Source organism: Thalassophryne amazonica, chromosome 7 (genome assembly GCF_902500255.1).
Source record: "Thalassophryne amazonica chromosome 7, fThaAma1.1, whole genome shotgun sequence".
In the NCBI taxonomy this organism is placed as follows: domain Eukaryota; kingdom Metazoa; phylum Chordata; class Actinopteri; order Batrachoidiformes; family Batrachoididae; genus Thalassophryne; species Thalassophryne amazonica.
In genome coordinates this window covers 109,862,138-109,885,985 of record NC_047109.1, presented here as the reverse complement: position 1 = coordinate 109,885,985, position 23,848 = coordinate 109,862,138, and the positions used below count along the sequence as shown (strand labels likewise).

The 23,848-nt window shown below is 39.6% G+C and overlaps 1 protein-coding gene and 1 long non-coding RNA gene across 6 annotated transcripts in view; one reads left to right on the top strand and one right to left on the bottom strand.

The window, feature by feature from the left end:
- The window catches only part of mroh1 (maestro heat-like repeat family member 1), a 79,402-nt gene that overhangs the window by 8,584 nt on the left and 46,970 nt on the right, over positions 1-23,848 (bottom strand). For 3 of the 4 annotated variants that reach the window (XM_034175328.1, XM_034175326.1, XM_034175329.1), the window contains 18 exons: positions 23,228-23,254; positions 19,719-19,841; positions 19,530-19,609; positions 19,116-19,257; positions 16,462-16,557; positions 15,722-15,826; positions 15,446-15,581; positions 12,690-12,802; positions 11,778-11,930; positions 10,544-10,600; positions 9,177-9,274; positions 8,889-9,054; positions 5,301-5,470; positions 5,058-5,195; positions 4,669-4,783; positions 4,403-4,549; positions 3,414-3,480; positions 3,049-3,170 (listed from right to left, as the gene is read on the bottom strand). In XM_034175328.1, coding sequence (XP_034031219.1) covers positions 3,049-3,170; positions 3,414-3,480; positions 4,403-4,549; positions 4,669-4,783; positions 5,058-5,195; positions 5,301-5,470; positions 8,889-9,054; positions 9,177-9,274; positions 10,544-10,600; positions 11,778-11,930; positions 12,690-12,802; positions 15,446-15,581; positions 15,722-15,826; positions 16,462-16,557; positions 19,116-19,257; positions 19,530-19,609; positions 19,719-19,841; positions 23,228-23,254 — 2,055 coding nt within the window. The remainder of the gene's footprint in view (positions 1-3,048; positions 3,171-3,413; positions 3,481-4,402; positions 4,550-4,668; positions 4,784-5,057; positions 5,196-5,300; positions 5,471-8,888; positions 9,055-9,176; positions 9,275-10,543; positions 10,601-11,777; positions 11,931-12,689; positions 12,803-15,445; positions 15,582-15,721; positions 15,827-16,461; positions 16,558-19,115; positions 19,258-19,529; positions 19,610-19,718; positions 19,842-23,227; positions 23,255-23,848) is intronic. The other variant, XM_034175327.1, reaches the window with a different exon arrangement.
- LOC117514758 lies at positions 1,607-18,334 on the top strand. 2 transcript variants are annotated; one of them, XR_004561954.1, is made up of 4 exons: positions 1,607-1,834; positions 5,657-5,659; positions 16,566-16,576; positions 18,323-18,334. It is a non-coding gene; the product is annotated as an uncharacterized LOC117514758 (long non-coding RNA). The 2 variants fall into 2 exon arrangements; XR_004561955.1 differs by lacking the exons at positions 5,657-5,659; positions 18,323-18,334 and adding an exon at positions 4,634-4,636.

Genomic DNA, 23,848 nt, shown 5'->3' with positions numbered 1-23,848 from the left:
GTTTCCAGGCAGTCATGATGATTTGGATCTAGAAGGGATGTGGATCCCAGCTGTTGATTGAGCATTCCAGGACCTCCACTTTATGGTCCATCGTGTGAAAGATCTTTGTACTGTAATATGCAGTGGGTTTTTTTTCTTGCCCCCCCCCACCACACCCCATCCATTCCCCCCAATTCCATTCATTTAATTTATTTCATATCATGATACATTTTTCATCTTTAAGACTCGTGAAGTCACATGACTGAATTCTGAGCTATTATGATCATTATTCTCCAGTAAGTATGACGTTAAGGGTTTACATTTGTTAGTTATGATCATATATTAGGAAATAAAACATAGAAATGTATTTAAATAAAAACTGAAATCAGATATTTTCATACTTTTAAATTAACACAACCAATGACCACAAAAGGAAAAAGAAGTCCAGTGCTTATCTGGTGCATGTCCTACACAATCCACAAAATAACACACAATACAAAAGTAAATAACAGCAAAATTATATTTTATTTTTCTCTATCCTGTGATTCTTACATATATGATATTCAATAATACTGACATAATTATTAAAAGTAAACATTTTTGTTAAAATTCTTGGGTGTATAAAACATTTGTACAATACTTAATTGTATCTTAATTTGTTCTCAACTCTTTTTATTTCTGTCACAGCGCTGGTCCTGAATGTGTCATAATATTACAGAATATAATAAATTATACAATAAATAATTAACTTCTCAGTAATCACACGAGTCTGCCTCCAAATTTAATCAACTCTTTCCTGGCTGAAGGACCAATTCATAAAATGTATCATATTTTACGGAGTATAAAGTAAGTCATATTATTACCCGAGGCCATCAAATATGGCCATTGTGTATTGCGAAGGCTTTTCGTCCGTTTGTCTGTCTGTGCTTAGCCTAAGTCCAGTCCTATAACTGCCCGATTCTTGAAACCCACAGGGAACATTCCCTTGGGACACAGACCTTGGACAAGTTCAAAGACAGCTAACCTTGATGTATTTTAAGAGATTAAAAAGTCACATTCTGTTTCAATCTGATCAGTTTTGTTCAGTGTTGCCAACTTGGCGACTTTCTCGCTATATCTGGCAACTTTACAAACCGTCTTGACGACTATTTTCTCAAATGCAACTAGCAACAAATCTAGCTACTTTTTCTGGCGTCACTGAAGACTATTCTGGTGTTTGGCGACTCAGATCTAGTCTCTGTTCTCACCGAGCGGCAGTGGGTCTCCCAACTTCTGCAAAGCCACAGAGCCCGATTGCAAAGCACTGAGCGGAGGGATATCTACAATCCTGAGCGGCTGTTCCAGCATTGAATGGCAAACCTGACTCGGACTCGCTCAGCTGACTCACCTCGTTTGCTGCGCTGTGACTAATTAGTCTCCAGACTTTGAGGATCCCTGGCCTTGAGAAGTTATGTTATTTTGAGAAGTGATAGCCAATTTTAATGGCAAAATAAACAAACCAATAATCAAGTTTATTTGTAATTCAATATTATTAAGGTGTTTTTATTCACTTTTTTTGTCTGTCACTTTTTTCCAACAAATACATTAACAGTAAAATGAACAAAGGACGAGACCACAAAGCGATAGAAAAAAAAATAGTAAAATAACAAAAGTAAAGGTATTAACATTAATTCTCTTCAAAACATTCCTTATAGAGCGTGACAGTATTATGACATTTGGGAGAGTCTATAAGCTTAATACTGCTTATATATTGTTCAAATTGAGCCAGAAGTCCATGTAAATTCTTTTTCAATACTCTGCATTTATGAATATGGAATTTACCAAACAATATTAAAACTTTGATAATGTATTCAATGTATTCACAGCATCTGTGAAGCAAATAATATGCAAATTAGATAACATCATTTAGTGACTTCTGGCAACTTTTAGGGCAGCCAATAGCTACTTTTCTTACTGAGGAGTTGGCAACACTTTTTGTTTTGGAGTGACACAAGTGACAGCCAATCGGAGTAGAACTGCGCTGTGACACCAGTCACTGGTCTCTTCAAAACCGCTTCATTTTGTGAGTTTATATACATGTTTCTTATATATTATGTTAAAGCTAGTGAGAAATAAACACTTCTAAAACTGAAAGCACTGTTTTTAGAACCCAATAACACCTATGAACCTATTTACAAGACATTTCGCCGAGGTTAGCATGGTGACATCCCTTCCTGGTGTAGCTACTTGCTAACAGCTTTGTTTCTAGTATATTATGTAAAAGCTAGGAATAAATAAACACTTCTAAAACTGAAAATGCTGTTTCTGTAACGTCATAACACCTCTGGAGTCATTTACAAGACATTTTCGTACATTAGCTTGCATGCTAACTTTTGCTAACTCAAAGCTAACTTCCCATGGAGTTAAATTTGTATCATTTATAACTGCAAATGCACAGAGGGTCATCTACAAATATTCTTTGATTTGCACAACAAACAAATGATTTGATTTCAACATGTACCAATTGTACGTACGTAAGACAATAGGATCTAAATAATTAATTAAACAACTGTAAATTCTAAAAACACAATTCTCATACAGTCGAAGGTATTTTACCATAATTTTTACTAGTTTGGGAGGTTCTGTGACTTATACTTATGTCCGACTTTTATACACCCCCCCCCCCCCCAAAAAAAAACATTTGTCAATAATAATAATTTTTTATTATTATTATCCAGATAAATGACAATAAATAATTTATTTGTATTATTTTTATTACTATTATAGTAACTATTTATAAATGACTTTCACAGGAATCAAAGCACTAAAAAATAAACTCCAACACTAAGAGAATAAATACAAGTAACAAGAATTACATGACAAAAAAGCATATAAATCCCAAATTAATGCGCTGATAATACAGAAAAGAGGTCAAACATATACTCTGGAAAATACAGTAATCAAAATCCATCCTCTGAAATGTCAGCTGGCATGGACACAGTGAGGCAGGCGAGCGGTCACGTGACCTCTGCCCTCTGTTGAATTACAGACAAAAAAATACCAAGGAGAACAGAAGAGATGGAATCTTACATTCTCCAAGAATGGTTTTATCTTCATGAAGATGTAGACCACTAACAAATGGACATTTTTCTTGTCCAGGTAGAGGAGAACTTTAGAGAGTCCTGACATCGCCTCTAAGGTGATCAACTTATCTGCAGAGGAAACAAAAACAACAAAACCCCCAAAACATCAGAAATCGATCAACGTGAGCATCTGTAAAAATGTCAACCAAACCAAGATAAATGGCTAAAGTGGAGGTCCAGGTGATGTAATAATAAAAGTAAAAAAAAAAAAGGAATTGGCTGCAAGCAAAAAAACAGAAAGACTGAGTGAGCAGGTGAGTCAGATCATCCATCCCTCAACATCTGACACAAAGTGTTTTATTATGAGCTTACCTGGATCATCCTTCTCCTCCATGCCTGAACTCATCGCTGCCAGCAGCTCTTTGGCATATTTATTAACCTGGCGATGGGCATTAAAAAAAAAAGAAGAGGAAGAGGCAGAAAAAAAAGAGAATAAATGAGAAATTACATTATGACAAAAAGATGGTAAACATGTTCCAGTGAGAAGTCTCTTGAAGGTTTCAGTGTAGCAGCTTATTAAAAGCTACGAGACTAAACCCGCCGCCAGGGCTGCAGGGTTTGAAGCTAATAAATATGAGTGAGCCAAATGTGTCAGATGCAGAGAAACTGATGACAAGTGAAAGACTGGAACATTCCTCATGAAAAAGTGCAACTTCCTGATTCTCAGAAAAGTTGGAAGTGTGTGTCTGTGTGTTTGTTTGTACCTGTAAGTATTCCATGGTGCATAACACGAAATGGCTGACGCACATCCAAAATGTCCTTGTGACTATCTGATCTTAACCTAACTGCTTTTCAAAATGGCTGAAGCACAAAATGTTCCTGTATTTGATAAAACTATCTGATCTTTTTACAACTGTCTAATTGATAAAACCATCTGGTGTTTTTATAGATGTTTAATTGATAAAACCAATCAGCATGATGGAAAACACTGTTTTTATTGCGTGACACTACGTTACAGACATAAAACACACACTAAGATTTTTACATAACCATGAACGCAACACGGACAGACGACGCTTATTCACCTCACTTTGCAGCATCTCACATAGACACTGATTCAAGCCAGGTTAAGGACCCCCCATATGGGGGTGGCTTAGGCTAAAGAAATAAAAGGTAGCGTAGAGAAGAAATCTGGATTCTCTGTTTCAGGTGTATGCATGTGACCTGGTCAAGATCCCAGCTCTGAGATGACTTTCTGTATCAGTGTAAGAACTTTTACAATACAACATCTAAACTCTGAAGTCCGTTTCCTGTCCAGTTCTTTTGGCGATCACTCACAGTGATAAAAGAATCTAACATACCTTTTCAGGTGATCCTACGGCGATGTTGCCGAGGCCGCGCACAGCAAACATGCGGACGGTACAGCAGGGATCCGATATCCTCTCCATCATGTTGTTCATTAACACGTCGATCAACATCAACTCCGTCACCACGTGGTGGTTCAAGAGCTGCAAAAGAAGGAGGAAAAAACCCCACAGTCATTATCGCTTTCCTTTAGTCGACAGGGAAGCCGATCTGTACTTTTACTAAAGCATGTGTCAAGAGGAGGAGTCACTTGTGACATCACCTCAGAAAAGAACACGGTGACAGTGACTCTCTGACATTCATAGATGTTGTTCAAGGACGGACACAGACACTCTATAATGGAAGGTAACCGCGGACCAGCATGCTTTGCCATGGCCCTAAAAACAAGACAAACTTCATCAATTTTGTACAGGTTTTGAGCAGAGAGCAGCTCAACTTTGTGGAATGAATAAAATAAATTACAGTTGAAATACCGATAAAAATATTATTTCCACTTTATTTTTATTATTTGCATCAAAATTTTTGCTTCTGCATGAGCACTTTGTTTTGCATTCACTTAAACTTCCAGCTGTAAAACAATTTTTCCTGGAGGAGTGCAGCGTTTATGCTGAGGGACTTGACCTGAGTCCAGACTGGTTGGGGTTGAGCTACCTTGCTAGCAGTGTAATTCCAGTGGTGTGTGTTTTCGGTTCTTTCATGGCATCCCAGGCATTACCCTCGTCCAGTCGTTTGGTCACCTCATCTAATTGGGCCCTTGCTAATAATATTCTTAGCGCTTCAGCTGCAACCCTGCAGCACAAAAACACAAAGAAACAAAATCATTAGTTGAAGAGATGCAGCAGGACCACAGAGTTCAACTCCCACTGTGGGTCTCAGAGAGGCAAAGTTGCTCACCCAGCAACATGGAACGAGGAGGCGTGTTTAGTGCTGTTGTCCCTCGGCAATGACACTCCAACACTGGTTCCCAGTCTGACGGTGAGACAGGAGAAGAGCTGAGGAAACAGGCTGACCGCCGTCTCCTGACTCTGACCATTTAATAGCAGCTCTTTGAGACCACACGTCATCTGGAAATGAAGAAAGCGCACACGCACACATAGTCACGCTCACGTTGGACAGAGCGTGAGCTTCGTCTGCATTTCTTTAAAATGTCTAACTGCGGATGCTCCGTGTGAGCCTGAGTAGCTGCAGCTGTAGCAACCGTAACAGTAGTACAACCCCTGGCAATAATTATGGAATCACCGGCCTCGGAGGATGTTCATTCAGTTGTTTAATTTTGTAGAAAAAAAAGCAGATCAGACATGACACAAAACTAAAGTCATTTCAAATGGCAACTTTCTGGCTTTAAGAAACTCTATAAGAAATCAAGAAAAAAAATTGTGGCAGTCAGTAACGGTTACTTTTTTAGACCAAGCAGAGGGAAAAAAATATGGACTCACTCAATTCTGAGGAATAAATTATGGAATCACCCTGTGATCACACCTTGGAGAGCTGTTGCACCAAGTGGACTGACATGAATCATGGCTCCAACACGAGAGATGTCAATTGAAACAAAGGAGAGGATTAGCAAACTATTAAAAGAGGGTAAATCATCATGCAATGTTGCAAAAGATGTTGGTTGTTCACAGTCAGCTGTGTCTAAACTCTGGACCAAATACAAACAACATGGGAAGGTTGTTAAAAGCAAACATACTGGTAGACCAAGGAAGACATCAAAGCGTCAAGACAGAAAACTTAAAGCAATATGTCTCAAAAATCGAAAAATGTACAACAAAACAAATGAGGAACGAATGGGAGGAAACTGGAGTCAACGTCTGTGACCAAACTGTAAGAAACCACCTAAAGGAAATGGGATTTACATACAGAAAAGCTAAACGAAAGCCATCATTAACACCTAAACAGAAAAAAACAAGGTTACAATGGGCTAAGGAAAAGCAATCGTGGACTGTGGATGACTGGATGAAAGTCATATTCAGTGATGAATCTCGAATCTGCATTGGGCAAGGTGATGATGCTGGTTCTTTTGTTTGGTGCCGCTCCAATGAGATTTATAAAGATGACTGCCTGAAGAGAACATGTAAATTTCCACAGTCATTGATGATATGGGGCTGCATGTCAGGTAAAGGCAGTGGGGAGATGGCTGTCATTACATCATCAATAAATGCACAAGTTTATGTTGATATTTTGGACACTTTTCTTATCCCATCAATTGAAAGGATGTTTGGGGATGATGAAATCATTTTTCAAGATGATAATGCATCTTGCCATAGAGCAAAAACTGTGAAAACATTCCTTGCAAAAAGACACATAGGGTCAATGTCATGGCCTGCAAATAGTCCGGATCTTAATCCAATTGAAAGTCTTTGGTGGAAGTTGAAGAAAATGGTCCATGACAAGGCTCCAACCTGCAAAGCTGATCTGGCAACAGCAATCAGAGAAAGTTGGAGCCAGATTGATGAAGAGTACTGTTTGTCACTCTAAGTCCATGCCTCAGAGACTGTAAGCTGTTATAAAAGCCAGAGGTGCTGCAACAAAATACTAGTGATGTGTTGGAGCGTTCTTTTGTTTTTCATGATTCCATAATTTTTTCCTCAGAATTGAGTGATTCCATATTTTTTTCCCTCTGCTTGGTCTAAAAAAGTAACCGTTTACTGACTGCCACAATTTTTTTTCCTGATTTCTTGTAGTGTTTCTTAAAGCCAGAAAGTTGCCATTTGAAATGACTTACGTTTGTGTCATGTCTGTGATCTGCTTTTTTTTCTACAAAATTAAACAACTGAATGAACATCCTCCGAGGCCGTTGATTCCATAATTTTTGCCAGGGGCTGTAGTTACTTTACTCGTGCAAGAATATTATAGTGGTCTTGGAACTATGCCCAACCAGTCCACATGCATTTTGGAGACTTGGAAGAGTCCTACGACCAGGTTCCCTGAAGTATCCTGTAGGACTATGGTGTACGGGGTCCACTGCAACACGAGATGTAACCTCTACAGGACCAAAGTAGGAGCTGTGTCCGCATTCCGGGCATTGCATCAGAGCTGTTTCTGGTGGGTGTTGGACTCCACCAGGACTGCCCCTCATCACCAATCCTCTGTGATTTTCATGGACGGGATTTCAAGGGGTAGTCATGAATTGGATGGTGTCCAGTTTGGTGATCTCAGAATTGCATCTCTACTCTTTTTTGCAGATGATGTGGTAATGTTGGCTTCATCAGACCTCTGACGCAAACTGCAAAGGTTCGAGGTCCAGTATGAAATAACTAGGCTCAGCACCTCCACACCTAAGGCCATAGTCACCTGTTAGATAAAGGCGGATTCTCCCCTCTGGGTCAGGGGAGAGTTACTGTGGACGAGTTAAAGCATTTTGGCGTCCCGTTCATGAGTGAGGGGTAAGACAGAGTGTGAGCTCAACAGATGGACTGGGGCTAAATCTGAGGTTCTGTGGATGCCTCAGCATGATTTCTTCAGCATGACTAACATGCTGAAGAAAAAGGGCAGAAAATTAAACAGAAAATGAAAATGACTGCTGATGCTGCTGACTTAAAGACCCAGAAAACCAAAGGGGAAAAAAAATGTGACACACACACACACAAAAACCAGCTGCTTGAAACCAGGCCAACCTACAAATATAACCTACTTTTACATGTAAGACTTCAGAAAATAGGCAATGACTGATGGTAAAATAAACAATTTACAATTTTCATAAGTACCTGAATCTCCAGGACATTTCACAAGTGAACATACATGGTGCAGTTGTAGTCTGCCCTTACACAGAATGCAAGTTCTGCTGGAAAACATCTATATATTAGCATAATATACACCGTGGGCCAGATCTGTCTACCATTATGGTCATCTTAAAAAATAAAAAAGTTTCAGCAGCAATCCACTTCATAAATAGATAAATGAATAACCCTTTTATCCACTGTTGTCATTTGATTATTATTTTAAAATGGCACTGTCTGAATAAAACTAACGATATCCACGTGTACATGTCTCTGTGTCCTCGGCTTTTGATGTTGAGAGACGCCTGAGAAGAGATTATGAAGTCACGATGTTGCTTGACAGAGATGCTTTGGCGATGTTGATACATTTGCGAAATCAGGAAGATCCAAGTCTTTAGTGTACTGGTGCTTCCTGTCTATATGCATGTTTGTGAGATTTGGACAGTAACCGATCACTGGACGTCTTTGGTTCTAGGTCTCTTTGGAGGAACCTTACTGGACTTTTCTTGTGTCTAAAGGACAAGTACTTGGAAAGACTCAACAGAAGAGTACGAATTAGCTGGAGCAGGTCAATCCGATGCCCACTTATCAGTCAGACAAACGGTATTTCGCGAGACGTTAAGAACGGATGCCATCCTGGACCTCAGGCAGTTCTGTAGTGTGGTGGATGTGACAACAGATCACCAGTATATGCTGCCAGACCTGATCTGACCCTGGAAGTAGGTCAACACCATGTTGAAATTGTTGAGCGTTTGTGACTTACAGCTAGCGGCTGACTGGTTGCCAGCTTTGATGTTCCTGCTTTCATCATTGATTCCTTCTTTTCTACATAAGGTGCTGTGATGGCAAGCTTCTCCATCACCATCTCCATGATCTGACTGGCCACGATGGGATCTGCTCCCAAGGCCACCCACATCTCACAAACCCAACTGGACAAAGAACATAAAAAAAAACCAAGTTAATGACAGTCTTTACCAGTGGTAAATATCTGTTGGCCACTGTGTCCTTGTGTAGGTGAAGTGTCTATAATAACTGACTGTATATATTGTACCTGTCATAGGGGAGAGCCTGGTTGACCAGTGTATTAACAACTGACTGCAGATGCTGAGAGGCCAGGATCAGGACAGTCTGTCCCACTGCCACCCTCACCTAAAAGCAAGCACAGTGAGATAAGAAGAAAAACACTTTTATTATCAATGTATAAATCAGAGTTTGTCCCCTGCATTTAACCAACAATGGTTACAGTTCGAGATAAACCAACTAATGAGCAGCTGAAGTGTGGCACCAACCAAAGGAGTATACCTAAAGTGCACATTTTGATTGTGGGATCAAAGTGGAGTGCTCAGAAGAAATCCACAGAGGGAGAAAGTGCAAACTCCACATGGAAAGGAACTGGGTTTTGGGGGAATTGAATCCTTGACTGCTATGAGTCAAGAGTGCCAATGAATTTCCCACCACATCACCCAGTGTGCGACAGATAATTCAATGAACAAAAACTAACTTCAGCTACATTCTAACTTTCATGGATAGGCATCCCAGAAGCTCTCAGTGCAAAACCTTGTTTTTATCTTGTACAACTCCTCACTCAGGGGGAGGAGGAGTAACAGGAAGACAGAGGTTGGGAATGAGAGGAATAGTAGTAGCCAGTAAACCAGTACTGATCAGGCCCACTTTTATTCCTTGGCTTTTAACACCGCGTGAGTTGTACGGTCCTTGTGTCTTATTTTATTTTTATTTTATTGAAATTTATTGTTTTATCATGGTTTTATTTATTTATGTATTATTTAATCTTATCAATTTTACTGTTATTGTTATTATTACTATTTTGCGTGTCTATGCTTTTGCTGTGCAGCACTTTGGAGACTCGAGTCTGTTTAAATGTGCTTTATAAATAAAGTGGATTGGATTGGAGTATGTCTGGTATTTATATTGCAAACTGTTTTTATTTTTTACTTTCACTTTTGATACTCTGTTTGCTTCTTACCCTGCCTGCTGCTATACAATGCTGCTGGAACCTCAATTTTCCTGAGGGAGTCTTCCCAAGGAATCAATAAAGTTCTATCTAATCTAATCTCCCCCCCCCCCCCCCCCCCCAATTTTGGCTTTATCATACTTTACATTACACTTTGCCAATAGGTTTTCTAAAAGTTATACTACGGACATACTGCATTCCAAGCCAACCATGGCCTTCAGACGCTGGTTTGTAGCAGTTGTAGAATTTGTCCTTCTGGGATATATTTGTGAGGAAGTGAGAACGGGGCTCTACATATAAAACACAGCAAACTAGTAGCTTTTGGAAAAGTCTTCATGTATGCTATTTTTTTTAAGATGTTTCTTTTTAAAAAGTCACCAGACAAAAATAACAATAACCACATTATGTTCACACACAATCTGAGTATGATTTCTGTCTGTACTGACCTGTTCTTCTGTGATGTTCTGCAGACGTACATGGAGCACCTCCAGCATCTCTGGAACCTAACATGCAAACATGCATTATACCACCAAAACATGCACCAAATCCTGCTTCCATAAACAAACATCAGTAAATGTAACACAGAGCTGTGTGTGTGTGTGTGTATGTATATCAGTTATGTGGTGAAGAGGAACATCCGTCTATAAATTCATATTCTGAGGACTCACAGTCAACTTGTGAACCAAAACACTAATCACCAAACTGTTAACCAGTAACATCCTGAGACTTGTTGTGTGGTCAGGGTTAAATTTAGCGATGGGACCAATCTGATCCCGGATCGGTATCAGGTTCCGATACCAACGTAATTCACGTATCGAAAAATACCAATCCAACCCACGACATTTTCCGATATCAGAAGAGCCACTGTGAATCCTCTCAACTGCTGCTGTTTGCTCTGTGCTTGTTTGCTGCCGAGCAGGAGGAGGAGGGATTTTTCTGAAGTTGGGCTGTTTGAGAGAGCTCTCTTCCGCAGTGTTCTAGCTGCGGTTAGCGGCAAATTTCTTCCCAGCTCTCGGATTCAAATTGTCTGTTCGTCAAGCACGGATTTTCCAAAAAAATAACTGAATTGTTGCTGAAAATGTGTGCTAAAAAGTTAGCCACTTCACTGTCCCGAGACTGTAAAACACCAGCTCGGCATGCAGCCGAGGAAGAGAAGCCGAACACAGATTCTGTCCGCTCAAAGAGAAAAGTCTCCATTAAAATCCTTTAATCCATTAAAATCATGAGCGTCGATGATGATATTTATTTTACATTTGAAACGGTTCACGTTTACCAAAAGTTCAAAGTTTGCGCAGCACAGCGAGAGAGGAAGAAAAAGAGAGAGTGCGAGCGAGAGCGAGAGAGAGACAGGCAGTACTTAATTCTTTCACCAAAACATCAAATCTAGGCTTTCATCTTAGATGCACCTTCTGGCAAATTGTACCTCAACTTTCTGGTCGCCTTTTTAAGAAAATCCTCATATAAAATCATCAATAATGATAATACTGTTAAAGCAAACAGAGCTCTGGTATCGGAATGAAAAAGTATCGGTATCCAAATTCAGGTATCGGCATCGGATCGGAAGTGAAAAATTGTGAATCAGTGCATCCCTAGTTAAATTAGCATATTTTGGCATGTTAGTGCGTGTGTAAAGTTTGGGGCGTGTCTTAATGATGAAAAAGGACGGTGTGGTTTTGTTACCAGCTCTTGCAGTCCTCCGCCTCTGTTCTTCAGCAGTGTGTTGAGAATGACAGAAGCAGCTCTGCAGCAGTTGGGCTGACTGTCCACTAACCCTTCAAACAACATGAACACCAACGTTGACAGCTGCTGCTGAGGAAGTCTCTTACTCATCACCTGATACACACAGAAAGAGAGGAAACAAAATAAATAAAATTAGTGAAAACACAGAACAGCCAGTGAATTTCCCTTAAGTGCTGACAGACCTTTGGAGATGAGAGGAAGCGACTTCAACATTTATGTCATGAAAACAAAAAACCTTCAAACACTTTCTACACAATGTACAATATTTTTCAGAGTATAACTCACAGTGGAGTCACACCTTCTTCTGTATTATCAGCTCTTTAATTTGGGATTTATGTGCACATTTGTAGTGTAATTTTATTATTGGTATTTTTTCTTTTATTATTGGAGTTTTTGTTTTGTGCTTGATTATTGAGAAAGCCTGATATAAATGATTATTATTAGTATTATTATTATGAATAATGAACATGTGATTATTTCAGGATACAAGTGGCATCGCAGTATAAATTATAGGACTTCCCAAACTAGTAAACAAGCAAAGAAACGCACATAAAAAAAAAGTGACTTATATTCCAGACATGGTAATGTGACACAGAATTCATGCAGGATTCTTTAAGGAGGTCATTGTTTTGTTGTATATGATGGCAAATAAAAGAATAGAAAAACTAATTGTATGAACAGATGAGCTTGAACAAAGATGAACAGAGTAAAAGAACACTGCAAACATTTTAATATTTAGTGCCTGGTGAACTGACACAATGTAAACTTTTATGAGGAACTAATTCAAGGAAGATTTAAATATCTGTATAACTTAAAGCCATTTAGTGCCTTGCTAAGGGGTACCGAGTTTACCTTGGTGAGGTCAGAGCAGGTCTTGTATAGAACTGAGTGATCAGGGTTTTCCAGTCTGTCTTTAAACGCCAACAGACTGTCCACAGCTTCATCCTTATAATCTAAGGCAAAGCCTACAGACGACACAGGAATGAAAACGTAATGAAGTCAAATCGTGCTGGACATCAGTGGAGTTTACAAGGAGAAAGACAAACTGCAGTACACTACTAAACTACTATCGTATCAGGTGTAAAAATTACTTTTAAAATAGTAAAAGTAGAGTGTACACACACAAAACAAACAAAAACAAGAACAATAATAATGTATAATGTGTGACCCTTAAAATAACGTGTTGCTCCAAAACCTGGATGTAACTTTCAGCATTGACAGTGCCATCACAGATGTGTAAGTTGTCCATGCCATGGGCACTAACACACCCCCATACCATCACAGATGCTGGCTTTTGAACTTTGTGCTGCTAACAATCTGGATGGTCTTTTTCCTCTTTTGTCCGGAGGATACGACGTCCATGATTTCCAAAAACAATTTTAAATGTGGACTCACCAGACCACAGCACACTTTTCCACTTTGCATCTGTTCATTTCAAATGAGCTCAGGTCCAGAGAAGGCGGCGTTGTTTCTGGATGTTGTTGATGTTTGGCTTTCACTTTGCATGGTAGAGTTTTAACTTGCACTTGTACATGTAGTGACAAACTGTGTTAACTGACAATGGTTTTCTGAAGTGTTCCTGAGCCCACACGGTAAGATCCTTTACACAATGATGTCGGTTTTTAATGCAGTGCCGCCTGAGGGATTGAAGGTCACGGGCTTTCAATGTTGGTTTTTGGCCTTGCCGCTTACGTGTAGAATGTTCTCCAGATTCTCTGAATCTTCTGATTATATTATGGACTGTAGATGATGGAATCCTTAAATTCCTTGTAATTGCATGTTGAGAAACATTGTTCTTAAACTGTTTGACTATTTTTTCATGCAGTTGTTCACAAACAGTGGCTTTTATAGCCAATGATGACACTCACTTATTTTCAATTAGGTGTTCTTTGAGCATTCATCAACTTTCCTAGTCTTTTCTTGCCCTGTCCCAACTTTTTTGAAATTTGTTACAGGCATCCATTTCAAAATGAGCAAATCTTTGCACAAAAACAACAAAGTTTATCAGTTTGACCATTAAATATCTTGTCTTTGTGGTGTATTCAATTAAATATAGGTTGAAGAGGATTTGCAAATCATTGTATTCTGTTTTTATTTACATTTTACACAATATCCCAACTTCACTGGAATTGGGGTTGTACGTATTTTATCAAAAACTAAAATTTTTTGTGAAATTTCTTGGAAATAACTGTAGATCTCAAGGCTATACTGGTAAAACAAATTACAAAGGCAATCCTGTTAAAGTAAATAAAATAAAATAAAAATGTAGAATGCAATGTTTGTACCCTCAGCCATATGAGCATGTAAACAATGAAAGAGTGTGTAGAAAGAATGTGACCTATTGTCCACTTAAAATAGGTCAAGGTTAGCCATATTTGAACTTGTCCAAGGTTTGTGTCCCAAGAATTGTTGTGTGGGCCGCTGAAGAGGAGGTACTGCTGGCCCACCACCACCAGAGGGCGCCCTGCCTGGAGTGCGGGCTCCAGGCACCAGAGGGCGCCGCCGCCTCACGTGAGCAGCTACGGTGACAGCTGTCACCCATCACCTGAGACAGCTGACGGCAATCATCTGTGGGGTATATCAGCAGGACGGCACCTCCACCTCATTGCCGAGATATCGTTTCTACCAGAGAGGTAACGTATCGAAGCTACGGAGTGTATCTTTTTGGATTTGTGCTTAGTTTGTGGATTACTGTTCCAACGAGAGGTGGAGGTAACTTCCCTGCTGTTCGGAGTCCTGGGTGCAAACGCGCCCCCATCTAACTGTCCTTTGTTCCTCGCCAGCAGTACCAGGTCCGACACGCGGAGGCAGTGGCCACCTGGGAGTTCGGGACTTGGCGGCTCCAGTATTCCCGGGGTCCTGTGGCGGAGGAAGCCGTGTGGTTCCGGTCTTACCTTGGAGAGGCGTCTCCTATCTTCGAGCCTGCCCACACGACACTTTTGTGAATTGACTGTTGTCCATTGCTGTGATTGGTTGTATTCGTTGTGCACATTCACAACAGTAAAGCTTGTTATTTTGACTTACTCCATTGTCCGTTCATTTGCGCCCCCTGTTGTGGGTCCGTGTTCCTACACTTTCCCAACAAGAATGCTCCTATGAATTTAAAGACCCTGGCAGTAATAGGAACAGAGTTATGCTGAGCACAGACAGACGGAGAGATGCCAAGTCTTCGCAATACCTGATCAATCAAATAAAAACCAATCAAGTGAATAAATAAAACAAAATTCTTGTGGTAAACCCAAAAAACCCAATTCTATTTTAGAACTTGCTCAAGTATTTCCCCAAACTTAATAAATAAATATGCCTATATTAGTTTTGTTTTTATTACCAACACTCAGGAACAAAGAGATGTGGATCTAAAAAAAAAAAACAGCTGTGGAAACAGCTGTGGCCTCATAACTACACAGTTACACACTACAGAACCCTTTCACCTTCTGAAAAAAGTACATGCGGGGCCGCACATCAATGGACCAACATCCAGGTAAGCGGTATTTTGTCAAATCTGTATGAAATGAGTTTTTTCCTCCTGAGAGCACATGCTGAACGAGGCCTAAATGACTAAAGGTGTAACTCTATTAAAGTGGCAAAGCTGGACAGTTTCTGTGCACCTTCATATCGCAGCTGTATACAGAGCAGGGTGTATATACAGTCGATGGCAGCCATACGAACAGCGGGACGAGGGTCTGAGCAGCGTGGTGCCAGGCGGCCCAGCATAGCGCCCAGGTTGTGGAACGACACCATGTTCTGCACAAACACATAACACAAATTAAATTCTGTCAATCTGGACCTCTTTGCTCACTGAAGGATTTGCTTTACACAGGTCAGGTAGACGGTTCCATTCATCTGAGTCAGTCTAAAATATCTTTACGTGCACGTGTGAGTACCTTAACAGTCAGGTTATCCAGATAGTAAGCCAGTATGTTGGCAGTAGTAGTAACAGCTCTCTCCCTTTCATGTTCATGTCCTGAGCTCAGCCATGTTTCAATGTGCTGCACATGGGGGGGGGGGGGGGGGGGGGGGGGGATTTCAGAGACAGAGTTTGGACGTTAAAGTCCAATTACAGGCTCGCAACAGTCTGATTCTGAACATCCACATCACTCTGGAAACAATGCAAAAGTGGAATTTGTTGCACTGAGACTGACAAATAATGAGACTTGGAGCAGGAAAAAAAAAAAAGACAGTGGTGAGATTTGGACACAGCCTGAAGCGGGACATGTGCTGCTCCAGAGACAAAGAACAGAACCATTAATATGTCTCAGCAATGCAAAATAATTTGTCAAATACTTTCTTGGTTATTTGATGTTGCCAGCATATTTGCCAATTTTTTTTGTAAATCTGCATATGCTGGCTAAATCGCCAAGGTGTGACAGGCCTATCAGGAAATTATTTTCCCAGATTATACATGATATTAAAAAAAATATATAAAAATAATGTTGAAATTCCAGATTTGTACTCACACTTTTTGCTTGTTCAGAATCAGTTTTTCTAACCAGTTGCTAAAGTTTAGCGACATTTACGTTTCTTCATTAAAACCCTGCTGGCTAAAGGAAAACTAAAATATGACCAACACTTGATAGGCGACTCAAGAAAGAACACAGATTAGGTGAAAAACCTTAAAACTTACCTTAAAAACACTCTGTAGACCATCAGGTGTGGGATCTTTGGCCAGTACACTCTTTAAGAGGTCCTGAAGAGCAGCCATGGTGTCTTTGTACAACGCCTGCACAGATCTCCCACAAGTTAGTACACGCAAAAACGGACACATGACCTTTGAGTGTGTACATGTACCAAAAGTTTTTTTTTAAACCTTAATTTAACCAAGTTTGTCCTATTGAGATCAAGACCTCTTTAGCAAGGAAGACCTGGACATTTATAAAGTTTCCAATTCACCTAACATGCACGTCTTAAGTTCCTGTGCTTCTCTACACAAGGAGACCATGTTTATACAACCCCTGGCAATAATTATGGAATCACCGGCCTCGGAGGATGTTCATTCAGTTGTTTAATTTTGTAGAAAAAGAGCAGATCACAGACATGGCACAAAACTAAAGTCATTTCAAATGGCAACTTTCTGGCTTTAAGAAACACTATAAGAAATCAGGAAAAATAATTGTTGTGGTCAGTAACGGTTACTTTTTTAGACCAAGCAGAGGGAAAGAAATATGGACTCACTCAATTCTGAGGAATAAATTATGGAATCACCCTGTAAATTTTCATCCCCAAAACTAACACCTGCATCAAATCAGATCTGCTCGTTAGTCTGCATCGAAAAAGGAGTGATCACACCTTGGAGAGCTGTTGCACCAAGTGGACTGACATGAATCATGGCTCCAACACGAGAGATGTCAATTGAAACAAAGGAGAGGATTATCAAACTCTTAAAAGAGGGTAAATCATCACGCAATGTTGCAAAAGATGTTGGTTGTTCACAGTCAGCTGTATCTAAACTCTGGCCCAAATACAAACAACATGGGAAGGTTGTTAAAGGCAAACATACTGGTAGACCACGGAAGACATCAAAGCGTCAACACAGAAAACTTAAAGCAATATGTCTCAAAAATCGAAAATGCAAAACAAAACAAATGAGGAACGAATGGGAGGAAACTGGAGTCAACGTCTGTGACCGAACTGTAAGAAACCGCCTAAAGGAAATGGAATTTACATACAGAAAAGCTAAACAAAAGCCATCAGTAACACCTAAACAGAAAAAAAAACTTGGTTACAATGGGTTAAGGAAAAGCAATCGTGGACTGTGGATTAAAGTCATATTCAGTGATGAATCTCGAATCTGCATTGGGCAAGGTGATGATGCTGGAACTTTTGTTTGGTGCCTTTCCAATGAGATTAATAAAGATGACTGCCTGAAGAGAACATGTAAATTTCCACAGTCATTGATGATATGGGGCTGCATGTCAGGTAAAGGCACTGGGGAGATGGCTGTCATTACATCATCAATAAATACACAAGTTTACGTTGATATTTTGGACACTTTTCTTATCCCATCAATTGAAAGGATGTTTGGGGATGATGAAATCATTTTTCAAGATGATAATGCATCTTGCCATAAAACAAAAACTGCGAAAACATTCCTTGCAAAAAGACACATAGGGTCAATATCATTGCCTGCAAATAGTCCGGATCTTAATCCAATTGAAAATCTTTGGTGGAAGTTGAAGAAAATGGTCCATGACAAGGCTCCAACCTGCAAAGCTGATCTGGCAACAGCAATCAGAAAAAGTTGGAGCCAGATTGATGAAGAGTACTGTTTGTCACTCATTAAGTCCATGCCTCAGAGACTGCAAGCTCTTATAAAAGCCAGAGGTGGTGCAACAAAATACTAGTGATGTGTTGGAGCGTTCTTTTGTTTTTCATGATTCCATAATTTTTTCCTCAGAATTGAGTGATTCCATATTTTTTCCCTCTGCATGGTCTAAAAAAGTAACCATTACTGACTGCCATAATTTTTTTTTCCTGATTTCTTATAGTGTTTCTTAAAGCCAGAAAGTTGCCATTTGAAATGACTTTAGTTTTGTGTCATGTCTGTGATCTGCTTTTTTTTCTACAAAATTAATGACCATCCTCCGAGGCCGGTGATTCCATAATTTTTGCCAGGGGTTGTAGATATACACAAATGTTAAATTAAATGCAACGAGCAGAAATATTAAATGGGTTAAAATAGAAAAGTAAGACGGACAACATCTGGTATCCTGCATTGCAACAATTAATTTGAATTGAATTTATTAGGCACCACTGCTTAAAAAAAAAAAAAAAAAAAAAAAAAAAAAAAAAATCACTCATTTACAGACCACAAAATCAAAACAAAAAAGTTACAGAAAAGAAGAAAACAATGTACATGGTGCCCAAAAGGTGTAGGGAGACGCAAGTTATCAACACCTACACCCACCCGTACAGTCAAATCAACCCCAGCTATGTGCCAGTTCATGCACGTTCATTTCCAACAAAGTCTGAACAGTAGCAGCTCATAACTACAGCTGAAAGAATTCAAAATTTCACAAACAGCTCCTATTTCGTACTAGTTACCACAGTACATATTCAACAGTTAGAATTCAAATGAAGCAGATTCATCATACAACACAAACTCAACATTTTTCATCAGATACATATTCGGAGAACACCATTTCTTTGTATAGATATTTAAACCAGTTGATATTTGGACATTGTTTGAGTTTCTCAGGTAGCTTATCCCATTTTTTGAGCCACAAATAGAGTTAATGCTGACAAGAATAAGAGGAGTACGTCTAGATGTATCTGCTTCACCTTTTTCTGCTTTGGGTCCAGTATCTCTTCTTCTTTAGTTTTCTCTGGAGAGTGCACCTCAGGTGGTAGCAAGAACACACCATTTAAACAAACCTTTAGCAGGTCAAAGGTCTCGTTCTCTGTCAAGGCAGGGTCCAGGGGGCTGAGGCATTAAAGGTCAAAGGTAGAACTCACGTTCAAGACAACAGAACCATGACAGCTTTTCAACAGGCACTTGTCATACACACGACATCATCTTTGGAGGACACACTCTTAACTGGGTTCAATGTGATTTTTGACATTTTCTACACATTCAATGTCTTGAATTTGCTGAATGATCTAAACATGACTTGATATATTCAGCAAAAAAGCAGCCGTGAGTCACCATCAATCAGTATAAATGCTGGATGACTCAGAGGCTCAACTAAAGGATACATTAGGTTGGCACAAGTAGTCATCACAAGGTGGCGCACTGGAGTTCTTAATGCATCAGGTGGCTCTGCTTTAACAAAATCCTGTAAATCCAAAAATAGGATCTGCTCTAGATGCAATTCCATCTTTTCAAATTTGCTGAAATAATGCGAACTGAAAACGATCCCTTTGTGTCGTCTCCACTGGACTGACCATCATAACGTTAATGAGCTCCAGTTTGCGAGAGAAAATGTAGCCTTGTTTCTTCACACACTCGCTCACTGCTTTGCCTATGAGCCCAACACTCTGGATCAAGCTGAGCTTCATAGTAAGATCCTGGAAAAACACACAGACATAAAAATAACCACAAGAATGTAAAGAAGGCATTTGCACCACATTGCTAAAATGCATAACTACAAACAGCATGAGCACAAATACGCCCAAATCATTCCAGCAATTTAAGAAGCAAATCAATTATTCTACTCAGCACAACAATACTTAAAAGTTGAGGATACAGATGGATCCTACATTCCTAGAGATGAAGAGAAGTTTGAAAACAGATTAGAGAAGACTGGTTCAACAACAAATCACCTGTAAGCTTTGATTTAAAGTAGACCTGCACTGAAATAAATGCAGTCAGATCTTTGGACCAAAAAATGACTTACATTTACACATAAGATCTTTCTGAATGCAGTAAAGTAAATCTGGAAGCCCAGATCTGTCATTCAACGGAGAAATCTTCATTTAAAAATGACAAATTTACAGCTAACATTTAGCCCTCCGCAAAACTGTCCCTCTCATCATGGACGCTGCCGAGACGTCACAGAGAAGACCCTCTCTCCCAGCATGCATTGCGCGCCAACTGTAATTTGTGGATTTACGTCAGTTTGCATCTGCACCTTTTTCTTGTCTTATATGGAAGGATCTACTTTTTTTAAAACTTCATACTGTCTTGCGGCACGTTTGGTGAGTACACATTTCTTTTATTTGTGCTTGAAAATTATTTTGGGGGACTTTTTCATACGCCCGTTTGATTGAGTGGTGTCGCAATGAAAATCTACTGTCTTTTGCCTCCGGTACCATCGCGGGATATGGAGGCGAGACCCGCAAAGAATCCCAGTCATTAAAAATATATAAACCTCAGCGTCCATGGAGCTCTGGGGCTCCAATTGCCGAGACGTGCGGTGCTGTGGATTTTGCCGCAAGAAGGCTGTCCTTGCGAGCAACAGGTGTACCAGCCGCTTCGCATTAAAACAGCGGGCGTAATCTCAGGACTTGTGCCAAGTGTGCTGCAGCTCCATTCAGTAGACAGAGGTGATGCCGGTGTTGTGCGCTGAATCTGGCACAACACCGGCTGCAAAGCAGACTCGGGCGGTGTGAGTGGCGTCGGCGGTTAACGAGCTCGTTAACGAGCCCGCAGACTTAATAAGCGCAGCGGAGGCAGAGAGCGGGAGAGGAAGAACGGCACCCGCTGTCGATGTCATTGCTGATCTGAGCACACAGATCTGTATCTCACATTCATTGCAGCTTACTTTTGGATGTTGAAACCAGGACGTGTATAAGTAACATTACTAACAGATAAAATCAATTTCAATGCGGGATCGGACTGAAGGCGGGAGCGCGTCGTCTTGTCCCTGACGTCATGGAAATGATACGGCTGTACAAACTGTTTTCACAGAGGGCTAAATTTTAGCTGCAAATTTGTCATTTTTAAATGAAGATTTCTCCGCTGAATTACAAATTTGGGCTTACAGATTTACTTTACTGCATTCACAAGGGTCTTATAAATACATATCAGCTATTTCTTTCTGAAATCTGACCACATTTATTTCAATGCAGGTCTACTTTAAGTCTAAGAGGAAAAGCTGTTAGAATTACAACTTCTCACACAGAGTAAGTCTTTGTTTCAGGCATTTACAGAGCAACGCCACAGGAAGCAAGATTATTATTCATACAGAGCTGAATGCAGTGAGTAGAATCACATTTTAGCTGACAGATTCAACAACAGTTTCAGTTATGAAAAAAATTCAGATCAAAGTGAATAAAGGACTCATGTGGACAGTTTGTGGCAGCGACTCAAATGATTGTTACAAAATTTAGAATTCTGACTGTTAAACTGAGTAAAGACATTAAAGTGTTAAACTTCCCAAGAATCCAAATCATGAGACACACAAAATCAACATCTCTTGATTAGTTGAGTTAAGAGCCAACAGGCTCCCTACAAACCACTAAGAAAGTATGTTTATTAAGTTAAAAAGTTTAAGAATTTTAAGTTTTACATTTCCTTATTGTACTAATATGATGACTGGATGGAGGTCAGTTGGGAAGATCTTTGGGAATTGCTGGAATTACCTTCTGTCAGATGAAAGGTTACGTAGGGAGAAAGATGAGGAGTATCACTTTCACGGAGGGCACTTCAACTACAACATTTTGATCATGTGGTCTATTTCTCTGGGCACGATCCAGCACTCAGAGTGTTGAGAGCACCAGTAACTGGAGAAGGCCAAAGGGACGCCCATGTTTCACCCGACTGTGACACACAGATGGTCACTTTGGGAGGTGGGGATTTACCACTTGTTTGCCTGGGTGGTTGATATCAAGAACCAAGGTGGTTCTGTAATGTTGTGGATGCAGTAGCATTACATTTAAGTCATATTTCACCAAAAATATATTTATAGATTTATGTTGATACATTAATTTGTTTCTGTGCTGTGAACATTAGTAGCTGTTGTTCGAGAACAACATGAGAAAAAGGAGATGAGTTTTTGATGTTTTAAGAGATTACGGACCGTATCGCTTTAAAACTGTTTCTTTGAGGTATCTGTTACTCTGAGTGACCTCAGACTCAAGTCTACCTATTTTAAAGAAACTAATTATTTATATTACTGCAAAAGAAACAAACAAAAAAACTGTAAAACTGTTATAACACTGCAAAGACAAATTTTAAGATACTGCCAAGAAGAGTTAACCTTTTCATGCATTAACCTTTTTATGCAACATCAAATCAGAAAAAGCTGAGATGATGTTGGATGACTGGGGGTGGGGGCTGTGAATGGGGATGCAACAGGTAAAGGTTGCAACATTCCCAGTTTGTCCACACAAGCCTGTAATTCTTCAAAAGCTGTCATGCGTACTTGTGGATTCCCTCACTAGTCTCCTTCTAGCATAATCTCTCAATTTTTAAAACTCGCCAGCTTCACGTGCATTTACCAAACAGTACTATGCTGTTTGTATTTCTTCATGATAAAAGTAAATGAAATCTAAAATGTATTCAGTGACTTGTAAATGTTTGTATCTTCATCCTCTGAGTTGTCTCAAGAAAACTGGCTGTAAAAGTGACGATTTATTCATTATATTTAGAATAAATTGCCCCGTCCCAACTTTTTTTTCTTTTTGGAATGCATTGCAGACCTTAAATGCAGGAATGGATGTATAAAACAACAAATGAAATGAATTTGGCTAAAGAAAAGATGAAGTATCTCTGGTTCATACTGTCTGCATTAAAACGGGGGGGGGGGGGGGGGGGCATTTTCCATATCGTCACAACTTTCCTGATTTGGGGTTGCAAGAATGGCACCATGACAGGAAGAGTAAAATATGAAAAAAAAAAAAGGCAAACAAGAGTGGAAAAAGAAGCAAGATGAAACCAGAGAAAAGTGTTAATCAGCAAGAGCAAAATTAAAATGAGGAGAAAGAAAAACATTTTATTCCAATGACAATACCTTTGTCTCTACTTTAATTCCCAGAACCTGTATGAAATAGATGTAACAAAATCATCAGCTCAAATGGAAACATGACCAAGAAGCCCAATATAGTACTGAGTGAACCTTGAAATTCCCTGTATGATGGTTACGCTCTTTAATCCATTAAAAAAAAAAAAAAAAAAAAAAAATCACAGCCTCTTCATATCCATTCTGCGGTTATTCAACCAAGGCCTTCACTAATTTATGTCTCAATCACTCACACTTCCAAATAAAACCTCCAGCAGACAGAACGTTTGCCGAAAAAACAATGCAGAAAAATCCCAAATTAAAGAGCTAATACAGAAAAATATGTGACTTATACTCTGGAAAAAATATCTTTGGATATCTTTGTGGAATAAGTTAGAGTTTGGATTTAACTTGTTTGTAGAATGATCCTCTAAGTGTAGTTGTAATTGTGGTATTGCCATTTCAAATCTCACTGTGTAATGTGAAATGATCAGTTTCATCAGGGTTCAGTCTCAGTGACTCAGTGAACACATCAGTCTGGCCTCAGACATCAGCATGTTAAACTGTTTTCTTCTTTTAGCTGCGGTGATTGTCAGGACCGTGTGGAGAGAGGTTTGGTGTTTTCTATCTGTG